Raw genomic sequence first — 18,192 nt, 5'->3', positions numbered from 1 at the left:
CTTATTTGCAATTTTAATTTATTTTTATTACTGTTCATGGATTTTACTATATTTTTTTAATACTATCTAGTTAACTCAATTAGTAAAGTCTCTGATGGTTGTCAAGGCCGGCTGAATGGTGGAGCAAGAAATGCGGTCGCCTAAAGCCCCAAATAAAAAAAAGGCCCTCAAATTTTAACCAATAGGGTTATTTATAATCAATAAGTAATTTTTTTTTTTTACCAGATGAAAATCAAATAAAAAAATAGAGAAAAATGCAACGTCCACAATATTTTTCACAACACTCTTACAACTAATGTTAAGTAGCAGGTTGTTACAGCTTATTGTTGATGACAAAAAAATAATTATAGTGATATTTTCAAATAGAAAACAAAAAACAATTTAAAATATAGGATTTGTTGTAAAAAATATTGTGAATGTTGCACTTCTAAAAAAAAAAAAAGAATAATAATAAGAGTTTAGTTAGCAAACTTTTACTAGTTTTTATCTAAATCTACTACTAACACCACTGTTTTAATTACCACTATCAATCTATCACATCAACAAGTATGAAAAATTTTGTCAAATTTTTTCTGTCTATAAAATTTCTAAAAAAAGAAAAAATTCTACGTAGTTCATGTTAATTAGTAGTAATTTTGCATCTAAAACAAGACGATCAATTTTCGCCTTAGGCTCCCAAATGCATCAAGCTGCCCCTGATGGTTGTATAAGAGATCTGGGGTTCAATCCCTACCTACACCAAAAACTAATTAGTATCTTGATCTGATGATAAAGAGCTATCATTAAGAGTGGACGCCATAGGTTGAAACTCCCTCAAAAGGTTTATTTTTATTTACAATACTTTCAGTAAAAACTAATTGGTGTCTTAATCTAATGATAAAGAGCTATCATTAGGAGTGGACGTCATAGGTTGAAACTCCCTTAAAAACTAATTGGTGTCTTAATCTGATAATAAAGAGTTACACCAAAAACTAATTGGTGTCTTGATCTGATGATAAAGAACTATCATCAGGAGTAGACGTCATAGGTTGAAACTCCTTCAAAACGTTTATTTTTATTTACAGTACTTTCAGTAAAAAAATTTCAGTTTTAACTAAACAAGTTGTTTTCAAACGTACCCGTAGTAGGAAAAAGTAAAAGAAAAAAAGCTTATCTAAATGTAGGAGAGGTTTGAGGGAGGATTTGGTACGTGGTTGATGAGAGATTATGCGTTAAAGGATTAAGGCCTCCCTCTATTCTTCTTTTATAAGTGTTAAATTTTGTGTACAACTCAAATTATGACTTCAATATCTATCAAGGGCGGAGGGAAGGGGGGCAGGTGCCCCCCCGCCCCCCGCCGGGAACTTTCAAATTTTTTTGCTACTAATATGGTACGTATAAGGAAATAGGAATCATAGGGGAATGGGGCTGACCTAATAATGATTAAAAAAAAAAAAAAAAAAGAAAAGAAAGAAAAGAGGATCGTACTGCCAAACTTAAAAGGAATTACACAACCTAATACTAATACTAATAGGACTATAAAATATATATATATATATATATATATATATAATATAAAGGAGTAAAGGATGCCTCACATAAAAAATAAAAAAAATAAAAAAAAAAATCTTTTGATACCAGTCAGTACCTTAGAGTTTTTGAAAGCATTTAGCACTTAAAGGAATTGGACAGCTTGATGAAAGATTGTAGAAATGAAAAATGATGTTTCATATCCATTGGTTTACTCATGACCTTGACATTGATTTTACCAGTTGTAACAATTATTATTGAAAGAGATTTTTCAGCAATGAACATAATTAAAAATCAACTACGCAATCGAATTGGAGATCAATGGATGAATGATTGTTTAGAAAAATATATTTAAGACTATTAAGTGTGAAAAAATCATGCAACAGTTTCAAAATATGAAAAATCTTCGAGGGCAATTGAGTAAATTAAGCTAGGTGTGAAAAGCCAAATTAAAGTTTACATTTTATGTTAAATTCTATATGACAATTACATTAGCATATAGTTGCTTATTTATTTTGTTATTAATATTGATTAATTTTTTTAGATTAGTTTTTTACTTTTAATCTTGTCTTTTAATCTTGCCTCCCTTGACCTAAATTTCTGGCTCCGCCACTGATATCTATTGTCACATTTTGGTTAAATTAAAACATGCAATACAGCTAAAGAAATGGATTAATAACTTTTTGGAAGATTACATGATTTGTATAATGAGCTAAAGAAAAGTTAAGGGATTGCATGATTGTTTTTATGTGTTTAGATATCATTTATTTTGTTGAAATAGAAAAATTATTGCTGAAAGTACTGTAGATAAAGGTAAAAGTTAGTTGAAATAGTACAGGAAGACTCATGAATAGTGCCAAAAAGTGCAATGAAGTCCATGAATAGTAGCAAAAATAAGCTGAATAGTGAAATAATTTTAATTTATAATTCTTTCCCAAACGCACACTTGATAGTAGTGAGACTAAAACTTGTGATTTGATGCTACAAATAATAAAATCAACCTCCTCCTTAGAGAGGATATCTAATGAGACGTATAGTCTTATAAGATCACCCTCTCACAGCATATAGGACAAATACATGTGATGTAAGATAAAAGTTGTATGAGACTGTCTCACAAGATATTTCCTTCTCTTACCCCCTTTTTCCTCCTAAAAAAAAAAGGACTTGTTAATGATAAATTACCGAACTAATTATCCAATGAAGCCTAACTCATATGAAGTTAGGAACTATTATTTTAAATTTATTTTAAAAGGTAACCCCAATATCCAAGATGGTAAAAAATGTGACGGCATGCACGCAACTGATGCGAGGGAGATAAGCGGTTGACTAATTGACTTGACTCTGCTTGTAACGGTTTTATCATTAATTCTTAAGAGTTGAGTGGTTTTATCATTAACTCTGTTTGTAACGGTTTTATGTCATTAACTCTGTTCGTAAATGGAAGAGAAAAAAAATAAAAAGTAGATGGTGGGATATTACGCGTGAGGGGACCCCTTCAATTTTTATTTCTTTTTTAAGTGCTTCACTTTTTAAAAAGGTTAAAATATTATTTTCCTCCGTAAATTTTATTAAAAGTTTGTATTTTATTCTTAAATTTTGATTTTTTTTAAATCTTTAAACTTTGTAAATAGCTTTCTTTTTTCAATAATTTAGTGGCAAAAATAGAGATGAAAAAATAACTTTTTTTAACAATTCAGGGATGAAAAAAAAAATCATTTTTAAACTTTAAGGATGAAAGTGAAATATTTTCAATAATTTAGAGATGAAAATGAACTTTTTTATAATTTAGGGATGAAAAATGAATTTATTAAAGTTTAGGGGTGAAACAAAATAAATTTTTAGTAAAGTATAGGAACCAAAACAGTATTTTACCATTTTAAAAATATTTTGATAGTTGGGAGAGATCAAAGAGAATGTTTAAATTAGATGTCTCTATTATAAACCTAAAAAAGTGTAAATTGAATTATAAAGTTTTTGACAGTAAATGATCAATTTGCATATGCATCTAAAGTTATGATGTTTTAAACTTTTTGTTGTGGCTAGAGGATGAGAGAGTACTTTTTGTGTGTATGTCTAACTTGAGTATGTGAAGTCATTAATATTTAACTTGTTCATTTATTATGATTCCAATGTCTATTATCACATTGTGGTTGGTACATGCAATAAAATTAAAGATTTTTTTTTTTTGAAACTATAAAATTAAAGAAATTAAATGTGGCTTTATAACGTTTTGGCATTTTGCATGACTAATAATGATGAGCTTTGAACCAATGAAATTAAAGAAATGTGGCTTAATATGTTAGTTAATTATTTTGTACTCATCATGTTTAGATTTGTCAATCTCTTTTCTGCAATATCTAGTTTTTGGTATCATTGATGACTATTAAAGAGCATTTGCAATGTTATTTGGCTATCAAAGTAATCAATATTCAATAGCCCAAATTATGATACACGGATTTCTTTTTCTTTTTCTTTTTTTTTGGAAATAAGATTTTTTTTAATTATTTTTTTTATACAAAGATAGAAATTCTACTCTAGTTTAATCTAAGTATATATGTGGGTGAAGTTCTCTACTAAAAACTTGAACCCCGACCTTTGCCTCTCACACTCCACAAGTACTTGTATTAATTTGTAGAATGACTATCGCACCAAAGGTATGAGATGGTTGGAAGTAAGATTTGAATCTCTTAGTTTGTGATTGACTTAATTGTACTAAACCATTAGGGAAACACACTGATAATGAATCTTTTCTTGTTCTTTTTTTTTTTGATAAAAAAAAATTGTGCCTTTTTAACTGGTAATGTTGAATTGTGGGGTAGCAAGCAAACCCATTAATAAAGCACTTTGCGGGGAAAGGGATTTTATACACTTAAGGCAAGATAGATTTGGCACTCTGAAGCTGCGATTTATCTGAAATTTGGCATTCATTAATAGTTAAAGTCACCTATTCTTTCAATATTGCTTCACTAGAAGAATACAGTTTCAAATCTTTAACATGTGATTTGATAGAAATGTTAACTTCATGGAGGCAAGTTAGGACAGGAAGCTATATTGAAAGATATAAGATAAGAAGCATTTGACCAGTTTCTGATATAGATTAGTTGTTGAAGTTAACTTTTTATCTCACATTTAAGTAAATAAATTATACAACTGGCTAAACACAGGCATCCTTTTCTTCTTTTTTTGAATAATAAAATTGAAACTTATAATAAAAAAATATTAATCAAACACACAAAAAATAATAAAATAATATATTTGTAGAAATGAAAAGATAAAAAATACTTTTAGGTTTTTTTTTTTTTTTTTTTATAAAAAAAATAGAAAATACTTGAAATAACAATAATTTTTTATATATTACACATTTACATAATATTTATATTCCTACGCATCGTGTGAGTATGCTATAATATAAAAGAGGTTTAGTTTAAGTGTTCCTATTAGAGAACTTATTTTCTTTGGTTTATTAGGCTTCAAGAAATAAGCTAAGTAAAACCATACCTAAAAGTAGTAAATCTTTTTTTAAAAATTGTATTAGAATTTTTAAATCACATAAACTGAATAAGTTGGATAAAAGCTATATTAGCAAAGGCTACTGAGAGAAAACTGCCTTTACAAAATAAGGTTCTACTGGCTTGTAGGGATGTCCTTCAAGCACATTCAATAAAATTGGAATAAAAATGCTTAATACATAATGTAAGGACTGAAATTAGATTGGTCCCAAAACAAGATTGGGCTCAAACCCAAGCGGCTCAAACAATAAATTTGTAGAGCGTGGATGGAAAAACTAGATCTATCCCAGAAGAAAAAATGATTAGATTTAATGGTTTAAGACTGTAAGACACAAATAAGATTAGCAAATTTATCTTCGGAATAGCTCAAGTAGTTTGTATCATATGATTTAGTTGAATAATAATTGTACAAGAGTCCTAGTATTGATCTTCGATAATCCCTCCCCTTTTTTAGTACATCTTTCTATCTTATATATTCCAGTCTTGGTGTCGCCCCTACCACACACGTTTAGGTTAGATTTTGGGGAACTCCTTCCTGTCCCATCCAGCACTTCCCAGAACCATCAACTAGTAGCTGTAAGGCTGCTTGATCATTATTCAGGTGTCATTTCCACATTAATGCGGCCAGAGAGTTGGTTGGGAGTTATCTAATGCGAAGGTAGCAGCTTTTTGAAGATATTTGTTGCCCTTTACCTTTCTTATCCCTTATCCGACGTTTAGCTCTTAGTGATGATGTGACTCCGAAGTAAGTCCATGACGATATGACACTCGAACTAACCTCGGACACATGTTGCCGAGATGGCTTTTATCTTCAGACGCTTGTTGGATTTATCTCATATTGTCTCCACTCCTCTCTTCATTCCGTTCTCCTCATAATCTTATTTAGACCTCCTCGGATGATCTAACGTCCTCGGATCGGGCCATAGGCCCAGTTAATATTGCCTTAATAGTACTTCCTAATTAACTGGCCCCCACACATAATAAATTGTACAACTAGTGAGGTGGTAGATTATGATTAGTGTAATATCACTCTCACATGATACAACCATTGACACCATTTTTATTGAACAAAAATCACAATTCAACATCTCAACAATTGTAAAATTTGTTGTGGCGTTAAATTTATTGAAATTGGAGTGATACTAGCTTATGGGGGCACTACACTTATCCAGGGCTGGTGCTAAGTGGGAACTAGAGCTTCAAAATTAATTCCCCTTGCAAATGACCTTTCTTGAAAAGTTATCAACAATATTACAAACGCAGCAAATTTCACTCTTTTTTTTTCACAAAATTTAAGTTAACAAATTGTGATTTGTGCAACATCAATCACAAATTATATCACTTTATATTGTTAAGAAATTGTATACCCACTCAATCTAGCTAGAGAGATACTTTCTCTACCTCTTTGTAATCTAAGAGTCAGAGATAAACTTCCTGTATGCAATATATACCTCTAATAGAGAAAATTTTAAACTATGGTTAAGTTTATGGAAGATGAAGTAGCCTGAAATTTTTTTTACCTTTTTTATCTGTAAACTGCTCTCCAACTCACTTCCAATTAGAGTGGAGTTAAGGCAAAGGCATTAGACATCTGAGCATTGACAAGGGAACTGAGGTTTGGATCTGACCTTTCACTCCATAGCTGAATGGATCAAAAGCTGGTTGTGTAGAGTTAATGGAAACCAAGAGAACTGGACCACCTTCTCTCTTAATTTTTCAATCACTTTGATCCCTTTCTTATAGTTGGCACTTGGGAGCATCGTACTAAGGAAGAAAACTTGGTCTTCTTGAGACAACCTCGGGTCCGCCAAGCAATTGGCAACCAATCTAATAGTCTTATTGTGGCATGATTCATTTGCAAGGACAGTTTGTTTTATGTCCAATTGCTATTCGGGGTGGAATTTGTTACCCAAATGCCCCCATGAGTAAAGATCTATCATAATTGGTATTAATTATTTCAAATTTGGTAACTTTTTTTTTTTTGGGGGCAAAAATGCAAATTACTCTCTAAATTTGGTTGAAATTCATCACTTCTCTAACTTTACTTTTGTTTAAATGAGTCTTCTAAATTTCAAATTTATTCAATTCAAGTCTTTTGTTCAATTTTATCAAAAAAATTGCCCTTAAGTATGCAGTTAACTAATAAAAAAAAATTTGAAAAAAAAAATTCTTACATAAAAAAAAATCTATAAAATTAATAAATAATTTTATAGATTTTTTTTTTTCATGTGAAAATAATTTTTTTAATGGAAATATTTTAACAATGATGGAACTGACGAAATCAACTGGAGATGAACCCAATAAGACAGACAAGGTCATTCCCTAAGATGAGCCCAAACAAGTGCCCACGTCACCGACGAGGATAGCAGGACCATTCAATGCCGCCAATAATGCCTTGGACGGTTACAAAACCAGCTGTACAGACCGTTGAGAGGATATTGAAGCCCAATTACTAAGCAGGAAGCGTTACCAAGAAAGGCATTAACACCACAATATTAACCACAATGGCTAGAATTTAAGGTACATATATAAAGATCTCACATTGCCAACACAAGGTACATAGACACTGATTGTTATCTTGCTATTTTGTTTCATTTTACGAAGCATTTTCCTATTCTGACTTGGGTATCGGAAACATTGTGACAGACACCACACCGGTGACCACCCTGAAAGGAGCAGTCTTCTCATTTACGCAAGTATCCAGGCGAGAATTTTTTTTTTTTTTTTTGAGAGTCATCCAGGTGAGAATTTGGATCCATCTGGGGACGTTCAATCCGACTGATGAAGTCACACTTCATCAAACAAAATTGGACAGAATGCCTTAATTGAATAAAAATTTGAAACTTAGAAGATTCAATTCAACAAAAGTAAAGTTAAAAAAATGAAAAGAATTTCAATCAAATTTAAAGAATGCAATTCCATGTTAGGCAAATTTGATATAAAATAAAACCAGTTTAAAATATAATAGTTTTCTTTTTTACTCATTAGCTTATATCATAATCCATCAATTTTTGTGATTTTTCAAACAAATTATATCAATTCAAAAACTTCACTGTGACATAACCACTGTATAGTTTGTATTAATTAGCTCTGTATAATTTTAAAGTAAACTTCATTAGATCATGCTAAAAGTATATTGCAATGTATCATATACTATTACAACATCCCATTTTTAATTCTTTTGTTAATGGAATTTACGACCATGTCACTACAATGGGAGAAGTGACTTGGTGCTTCCCATCTGTCCACACTAGACGACCAGATTCACTCCCACTGTAATTATGATGCAGCCCCACTTTCTCAGACGAAATTCTTACCATATAGCTCTGCTTTTGACCTTTCTTCTTGAAAATCAGCTTCTCTTGATCAACGGCCACGGTAACACCTTTGGGATTGGTGATATTTACAGTGTAGGTTGAATCACCATCACCAACATATGTAACCGTTCGATTAACCACAACCTCTGATTTGGACGGCGCTGATGCATCGAAAGACACTAATATTGATGGATAGTTCAGGTCCCACATGTTAACTCGTTGGACCCCACTGCAACTCACTGGCCTCCTTGTGATCACTTCGATTTGCCCAGTGTTGTAATTGGAAGCACAAAGAAAATTCAAATAATCATCCACCGTGAGATCATAAACCAAGCCCGGATCAACGGCTTTATTAGGGTCCACGTGTCCAGCGCCAAAACCAAAGACGCTGGACACGCTGTAATCTATCTCGTCCAATAGAGTCTTTCCATTGTGATCGTCCGTGTAGGCTGTTGTCATCAACGCTGATTTGATCATTGCTGGGGACCAGTCAGGGTGGGCCCCTTTCAACAAAGCCGCCACGCCTGACACGTGTGGGCAAGACATTGACGTACCCGAGATTATGTTAAACTCTGTTCGCCTCTTATCAGCTGCTGCTTCAGTTGGTGGTACACCGTCAGGCCAAGCCGCTAAGATGTCGACACCTGGCGCGATGATATCAGGTTTTAAAACTGATGGAGATAACGAATTGGGCCCACGGGAAGAGAAGGAAGCAACCACGGGTGCTGGTTTTACTCCCAACTGGGTCCCTTTGAAAATCAAGGTGGCCTTTGGGTTTTTACTGGAGTTTATGTACCGAAGCACGGTTGTACGTTTTGATTGCGTGATTGCCAGTCCAGGAATTAAAAATGCGTCCGCGATTAAGCCCTCTCCCATAGGTTCCACGTTGGCAAGAACTAACCCGACCCCACCAGCTTCTCTCACCACCTCTGCTTTCTCAACACGTGGCCCATCACGACGATCACACAGCACGATCTTACCACGTACCAAATCCTTATTTAACGTACCAGCCAAGCAAGTAGCAACAATATTGGAATTGGATGCATTTCCCGCGTAAATCAATGGTAGATACTTCCCTTCCGGTAAACCATCGCCTTTGTAGAGCGATGATCCAGTAATGACGCTACCATCTCCAAGAACTAGATCTGCAAGGAATCTCCTATCAATGGTGCTTGCTCCCACTGTGGTTATCCAAGGTGCTACGTTTGTTATGGTGGAATCAGTTGGACCACTGTTACCACCTGAAGCGGAAAATAAAACTCCTTTCTCTATAGCACTGAAAGCGCCTATAGCAATCGGATCCTCATGGTATGGCAAAGGGTCGCCACCTATGGAAATTGATATAACGTCGACACCATCTTCTACAGCGGCGTCGATCCCAGCAAGAACGTCGGAAGCTGAACAACCATCTTCCCAACACACCTTGTACACTGCAATTCTTGATTTGGGTGCAACCCCATTTGCAACGCCTTGGGCAAAGCCGAGGAAGGAAGCGTTAGGGACATGTCGTCCTGCGATTGTGGATGTTGTGTGCGTTCCATGGCCAAGGGTGTCTCGGGCTGAACCTTGCTGTTGTTGTTCGTAGAACTCGGTTGAGTAGTAGCGTGCACCGATTAACTTTTTGTTGCAAAGGTTTTCAGGGAAGTTGTCACCACCATCGCATTTGCCTCTCCAGTGAGAAGGTATGGGTCCAAGGTCTTGGTCATTGAAGCTAACATGTTCGGGCCATATACCAGTGTCGAGGACTCCGATGATGACGTTGGAACCTGAATCAGACTCGTTGATGATACCATGTTTGTCTTTGGTACCAATAAGTCCCATGAATTGAGGTGTACGTGTGGTTTGGAGTTGGAGAAGCCGATCGGGGAGGACCGAAAGTATTTCAGGGCGATTTGTGAGTTCTTCAGCTTGTTGAGGTGTGAATCTGGCTGAGAAACCATGAAAGACGGTGTTGTACACATGGAGCAAGCCATGGTTGTGTTGGGTTTGGGAGTTACTAGAGTTAATACTGGAACTGAGACTTTTAAGGGTAGACTCATACCATGTTTTGTGATTAGAGTATCGTTTAGGTTTAAGGTTGTTTTGGACTCGGACAATGAAGGTTTGGTGGGTGTTTAATTGGAGATTAGGTTTGCAGGAAACAATGGAGAGCATAAGGAGCACAATGAAAGTAACAAGCTGATGAAAGTGGCCCATTTGTGAAGAGAGGAGAAAGGGGAAGATGTGAATGGCAATTTATGCAACAGCTATGTATATATAGGAAAATTAAAGATATTAGGTGAGTTCAGTTCCGCGCTAGTCTGTCCCCAATAAATGTAAGTCATTTAATATAAAAATAAAATACTTAATAAGTAGGAGCAATTCTCCTTCATTTTCACATAATAATAAGTTTCACAAATAAAATTTTGGTTGGAAGTCATCAATCATATAAGATAATGGAGCTTTTTTTTTTTTTTTTTTTTTTTTTTTTGATAAACAAGATAAGGGAGCATTAAAACTAGAGTATTGAATAATTTTTCATAAAATTAATTTGATATAATTTCATATATTAAAGACAATTAATTTAATATAAAAAAATATGACAAAAATTCATAAATTAATTATAGTATTAATTAACTTGCATTTATTAGGGGTGATTTCGGAGTGCGGCTGGTTTTTAGTAGGTTTTACAACTGGACCGGTTTGGATGATTTGTCAAAACCTTGGTCGAAAATTGACTGAAAATGTGGAGTGGATGGACTAGTTTGGTCGGTGTCAATCGGGTTACCAAACAGAGAATTCACATGAGAGAGAGTACTTGAACGAAAGAGCAAAAGTGGTGGTGGCAATGGTTTCAATTCAACTCGATGCTATTTTTTGCGAGAGTAGGATTGAAATCAAAATTGAAATTTTTTTATAAAGAGAATCAGAATTGACCAATCCCTTAGGAAACTGAACCAAGCTTGTTTTTTCAACCGGTTTTGGTCGGTCAATGAGATTTTCCGGTTTTTGCTAATAGCCTTAGCATTTATTAGTGCAAAGCATTAACATTTATTAGGGTGAAGCATTATGTCAACTGTACTGCTTATCAAGTGAGAAAGTCTATTTCATTAATAAAATTTTATTTTCTAAATTTAACCTGTCATATTATTTAAGAAAAATGCTAATGAGTGTCCTTAAGACACTGGTTAATAATTTATTTTAAAAAAAGTTTTTATGGGAAATGAAAAAAAAGTAATTAATATTTTGACAGTTTTTTTCATTTTCCATAAAAGTAGTATCAAAACTTTCCTAAAATGAATTATTAATGAGTGCCATTATTTAAAGTGATAATTTTGTACATATGTAAATTTACAATATTCAATATGTTTTATGAAATGAATGGTCTATTTGAATTGAGGAGGAGAGAAAGGAGAGTAGAATAAATTTAGCCCAAAATTAACTTATTTTTAGTCAACTTTACTTTACTCTCTCTCTCTTTCCTTCAATCCAAACCGGTGGAATTGTCTTCAAACTCTAGTGAAATGTAAAGGAGACGATACTTTTTCTTTTTCTGCCGTAATATTTGCTAGAACAAAGGTTATATGAAAAGCTTCAAGAAGATGAATTGAATGTAAATCAAGGAAGAGGTTGAAGTGCTACTGGAAACGTATTGTGGAACCAATAAGAATTGAGAAACTGGACGGTGAAAGCCTGACACATGCATGCAATGGAGACAAATATTGGCTTTCTATCTTTGTGGCAGTTTTTTTTTTCTTATCGTGAAGTCATTAGAGTTGATCCTAATCCTTGAATAATATGTGCGTTACGTACTTTTGGCATACTTTTTCTTTTTCTTCCCCTTTTTGGGGTGATGAAATATTCTTTGGAATAATAGTTTAAAAATAAAAAATAAAACGTTCATTTCTTGCATAAAGCTGCTTGAGATTTGGATATGTATGATTCAGTATTTATGTAGTGTGCGTTTGGGCAAGCTAAAAGTTTCAGCTTATTTGCAATTTTAATTTATTTTTGTTATTGTTTATGGGTTTTACTATATTTTTTAATACTATCCAGTTAGCTCAACTAGTAAAATCTCTGATGGTTGTATAAGAGATCTGGAGTTTAATCTCCGCCTACACCAAAAACTAATTAGTGTCTTGATTTGATGATAAAGAGCTATCATCAGGAGTGGACATTATAGGTTGAAACTCCTTCAAAACGTTTATTTTTATTTACAGTACTTTCAGTAAAAACTAATTGGTGTCTTAATCTGATGATAAAGAACTATCATCAGGAGTGGACGCTATAGCTTGAAACTCCTTCAAAATGTTTATTTTTATTTACAAATCTTTCAGTAAAAACTAATTGGTGTCTTGATCTGATGATAAAGAGCTATCATCAGGAGTGGACGCCATAGGTTGAAACTCCCTCAAAAACTAATTGGTGTTTTGATTTGATGAAAAAGAGCTATCATCAGGAGTAAATGACATAGGTTGAAACTCTCTCAAAACGTTTATTTTTATTTACAGTACTTTCAGTAAAAAGTTTTCAGTTTCAACTAAATAAGTTGTTTTCAAATGTACCCGTAGTAGGAAAAAGTAAAAGAAAAAAAAATAATCTAAATGTAGGTTGAAACTCCTTCAAAACGTTTATTTTTATTTACAAATCTTTCAGTAAAAACTAATTGGTATCTTGATCTGATGATAAAGAGCTATCATCAGGAGTGGACGCCATAGGTTGAAACTCCCTCAAAAACTAATTGGTTTTTTGATTTGATGATAAAGAGCTATCATCAGGAGTAAATGTCATAGGTTGAAACTCTCTCAAAACGTTTATTTTTATTTACAGTACTTTCAGTAAAAAGTTTTCAGTTTCAACTAAATAAGTTGTTTTCAAACGTACCCGTAGTAGGAAAAAGTAAAAGAAAAAAAGATAATCTAAATGTAGGAGAAGTTTGAGGGAGGATTTGGTACGTGGTTGATGAGAGATTATGCGTTAAAGGATTAAGGCCTCCCTCTGTTCTTCTTTGATGAGTGTTAAATTTTGTGTACAACTCAAATTATGACTTCAATATCTATTGTCACATTTTGGTTAAATTAAAACATGCAATACAGCTAAAGAAATGGATTAATAACTTTTTGGAAGATTACATGATTAGTATAATGAGCTAAAGAAAAGTTAAGGGATTGCATGATTGTTTTTATGTGTTTAGATACCATTTATTTTGTTGAAACTGAAAAATTATTGCTGAAAATACTGTAGATAAAGGTAAAAGTTAGTTGAAATAGTACAGTGAGACTCATGAATAGTGCCAAAAAGTGCAATGAGGTCCAGAAATAATAGCAAAAATAAGCTGAATAGTAAAATAATTTTAATTTATAATTCCTTCTCAAACACACACTTGATAGTAATGAGACTAAAACTTGTGATTTGATGCTACAAATAATAAAATCAACCTCCTCCTTAGAGAGGATATCTAATAAGACGTATAGTCTTATAAGATCACCCTCTCACAGCATGCAAGACAAATACATGTGATGTAAGATAAAAGTCAGATGAGACTATCTCACAAGATATTTCCTCCTCTTATCCCCTTTTTCCTCCTAAAAAAAAAGACTTGTTAATGATAAATTACCGAACTAATTATCCAATGAAGCCTAACTCATATGAAGTTAGGAACTATGTCAAATTAACCATTATTTTAAATTTATTTTAAAAGGTAACCCCAATATCCAAGATGGTAAAAAATGTGACGGCATGCATGCAACTGATGCGAGGGAGATAAGCGGTTGACTAATTGACTTGACTCTGCTTGCAACGGTTTTATCATTAATTCTTAAGAGTTGAGCGGTTTTATCATTAACTCTGTTTGTAACGGTTTTATGTCATTAACTCTGTTCGTAAATGGAAGAGAGAAAAAATAAAAAGTAGATGGTGGGATATTATGCGTGAGGGGACTTCTTCAATTTTTATTTTTTATTTTTATATATCTTTAAACTTTGTAAATAGCTTTCTTTTTTCAATAATTTAGAGACAAAAATAGAGATGAAAAAATAACTTTTTTTTCAATAATTCAGGGATGAAAAAAAAAATCACTTTTAAACTTTAAGGATGAAAGTGAAATATTTTCAATAATTTAGAGATGAAAATGAACTTTTTTTTTTTTTAATTTAGAGATGAAAAATGAATTTATTAAAGTTTAGGAGTGAAAAAAATAAATTTTTGGTAAAGTTTAGGGACCAAAATAATATTTTACCATTTTAATAATATTTTGATAGTTGGGAGAGATCAAAGAGAATGTTAAAATTAGACGTCTCTATTATAAACCTAAAAAAGTACCAATTGAATTACAAGATTTTTGACAATAAATGATCAATTTGCGTACGCATCTAAAGTTATGATGTTTTAAACTTTTTGTTGTGGCTAGAGGATGCGAGAGTACTTTTTGTGTGTATGTCTAACTTGAGTATGTGAAGCCATTAATATTTAACTTGTTCATTTATTATGATTCCAATGTCTATTATCACATTGTGGTTGGTACATGCAATAAAATTAAAGAAATTAAATGTGTGGCTTTATAACGTTTTGGCATTTTGCATGACTAATAATGATGAGCTTTGACCCAGTGAAATTAAAGAAATGTGGCTTAATATGTTAGTTAATTATTTTGTGCTGATCGTGTTTAGATTTGTCAATTTCTTTTCTGCAATATCTAGTTTTTGGTATCATTGATGACTATTAAAGAGCATTTGCAATGTTATTTGGCTATCAAAGTAATCAATATTCAATAGCCCAAATTATGATACACGGATTTCTTTTTCTTTTTCTGTTTTTTTGGAAGTAAGATTTTTTTTTAATTATTCTTTTTATACAAAGATAGAAATTCTACTCTAATTTAATCTAAATGTATATGTGTATGAAGTTCCCTACTGAAAACTTGAACTCCGACCTTTGCTCCTCACACTCCACAAGCACCTGTATTTGTGGAGTGACTATTACACCAAAGATATGAAATTGTTGGAAGTAAGATTTGAATCTATTAGTTTATGTTAGACTTAATTGTGCTAAACCATTATGGAAACACACTGATAATGAATCTTTTCCTCAATTTTTTTTTTTAATAAAAAAATTGTGCCTTTTTAACTGGTAATGTTGAATTGTGGGGTAGCAAGCAAACCCATTAATAAAGCACTTTGCAGGGAAGGGGATTTTATACACTTAAGGCAAGATAATCGATTTGGCACTCTGAAGCTGCGATTTATCTGAAATTTGGCATTCATTAATAGTTAAAGTCACCCATTCATTCAATATTGTTTCACTAGAAGAATACAGTTTCAAATCTTTAACATGTGGTTTGATAGAAATGTTAACTTCATGGAGGCAAGTTAGGACAGGAAGCTATATTGAAAGATATAAGATAAGAAGCATTTGACCAGTTTCTAATATAGCTTATTTGTTGAAGTTACTTTTTAGGCAAAAATCTAAAACTGACCCTCTAACTTTCAGTTTTTGTCATTTTAGTCCTCTAACTTTCAGTTTTGTCATTTCAGTCCTCTAACTTTCAATTTTTTTCAATGTAACCTTTTGTTAGAGCTCCGTTAGTGTTTTCCGTCAAAGGCTCAAAATGATGCCGTTTGACTTTTTTTTTTTTTTTTAAATAATAATTTCAGAATTGAAGGAATTTTTTAAAAAGATGTTAAAAAAAAAAAAAAAAAAAACCATGTTGGGACTGGGACTGGGACTTGAAGAGAACCATGTCTTGTAAGCTTTCTAAACGTGAGAAACACATTGGACATCCGAACGGTGGCCAATCGTTACGCCACACAACTGGAACTATGTTGCTACCAAAGATCAACCTCTTCATAGATCGAACCACCCGTGCCCATATGATAGCTTCTGGGTTCAAGCCATGTGGCCACATCCTCAACCGTCTGATGGATATCTATTGCAAATCATCCAATATTGCTTTTGCTCTCCACCTGTTCAACAAAATTCTCAAACCAGATATAGGGGCAAGAACAATGTTGATTGCTCTCTAATGCGGGGAATCTAAAGTTGGCTCAGGAATTATTTGGTGGAACCCCACTCAGTACGCGAGACAGTTCTTTTTTTTTTTGGTTATTTATTATTTTTGTTTTTTAACAGCTTTTTTTAGAATTCCTTTAATTCTGAAAATTATTAAATAAAAAAAAAAAACCAAAACAACGTTATTTTGAGCCCTTAACGAAAAATACTAACGGAGTTCTAACAGAAGACTACATTGAAAAAAATTGAAAGTTAGAAAACTGAAATGACAAAACTGAAAGTTAGAGGACTGAAATGACAAAAGCTGAAAGTTAGAAGGTCAGTTTTGGATTTTTGCCTACTTTTTATCTCACATTTAAGTAAATAAATTATATAACTAGCTAAACACATGCATCCTTTTCTTCTTTTTTTGCCAACAATAATTTCTACCCACAATTATTGTTGTCTTCTATCAACTATCAAACCACATAAAAAGATCCTACTCTAGGAGAAGGTATATCCGTATATGGTATTTTAGCTCTATATAAGAGCATTCACATCTAGACTGCTAAATGCCGAATGTACGACGAATTTAGCATTAAAGTGCATAAACCCCCAACACCTGGACTTGTAAAAGCTTAAAATTGCAAAAAACTTTCCAATACTGCTACAGTACCGTTTTACTTTTATGACGGTACTGTAGACTATTGTATTGGTTTTTTTAATCCCTTTTATTCTTTCTCTCTCCTCTATGTCAGAATCACTTTCTTTCTCAACTCTCTTTCCTCGTCTCAGAATTTCATCTCCCTCTCTCTTTGTGACTTGATCTGTCATCTCTCACTCTCTCACTTTGTACTGGTGGTTGAGCCTCCACGCCGGTAAGAAGTAGAGGCCATGGGTTGCAATCCATGTTCTTGTGGTTTGTGGTCGATGTCTAGTGGATTTTGTTGTGGTGCCGTGGTTGTTGTTTATGGGTTCTGTGGGTCAAGTGATGGGTTTGGATAGGTGGATCAGTGTATCATGGGTCAGGTGGCGACGTGGGTTTGGATCGGTTGTGGCCGATGGGTTTGGATTGTGGAGATTGGTGGATTTTGGGTTTGGGATCGGCATAGGTTTGGATCAGTTTTGGCCGGTGGGTTTGGATTGGAGTTCGGTTTTGGCTTGGTTTGAGGTCAGCATAGCTTCGATGGTGATATTTTTTTTTTTTTTTTGGCTTGGTTTGAGATCGGCGTAGCCCCAAGGTGATTTTTTTTTGGCTTGGTTTGAGATTGGCGTAGCTCCGATGGTAGAGATTGAGGCCAATGCTAGAGGTTGAGGGAGAAAGAGGGAAAAGGAAGAGAAAAAGAGAAATAGTAAAAAAAGGAATAAAAAAGAATATTTAAATAAAATGGGAAAAAATAGAGTTTTGGGATGTTGGGTATATTATAAAATGGTATGGTATAATTGATAAAATAGTTTTTGGGATGGTAAAATAGGATAGGATGCAATTTTCGGATGTGAATGCTCTAACATAACGCCTATAAAAGTGGTCAAACGCACTCATCCTTTTCTTCTTTTGCCAACAATAATTTATGCCAGTTTCTCAACCAAAAAAAATTTATGCCACAATTAATATTGTTGTCTATTATCAACTACTAGACCACAGAAACTGAAAAAGATCTCGCTCTAGGAGAAGGTATATCTATATATGGTATTTCTGCTCCATATAACGTAATACTTATAATTTGTGGGTCCCACAATTGGACGGCCCCCATACAATATGATTATGATGTTCTATGGAGTGAAAATATAATATAGTTTCATCATCTCTATAGAGAGGTTTTATAAACTTACACAAGGCAAGATAAGATTCAACTTTTAATAGAATAGTAATGATTTATTTATTTTTGGAA

General features: G+C 33.1%; 1 protein-coding gene across 1 annotated transcript; it reads right to left on the bottom strand.

The window, feature by feature from the left end:
* Nucleotides 1–8,212: 8,212 nt before the first annotated feature.
* Nucleotides 8,213–10,531, bottom strand: LOC126708173 (subtilisin-like protease SBT1.5). The gene has a single exon (XM_050407978.1). The coding sequence runs from the start codon at nt 10,529–10,531 to the stop codon at nt 8,213–8,215; it is 2,319 nt and encodes a 772-aa protein (XP_050263935.1).
* Between the last annotated feature and the right edge of the window lie 7,661 nt (nt 10,532–18,192).

Source organism: Quercus robur, chromosome 12 (genome assembly GCF_932294415.1).
Source record: "Quercus robur chromosome 12, dhQueRobu3.1, whole genome shotgun sequence".
Lineage (NCBI taxonomy): Eukaryota > Viridiplantae > Streptophyta > Magnoliopsida > Fagales > Fagaceae > Quercus > Quercus robur.
This window is presented reverse-complemented; position numbering and strand designations above follow the sequence as displayed.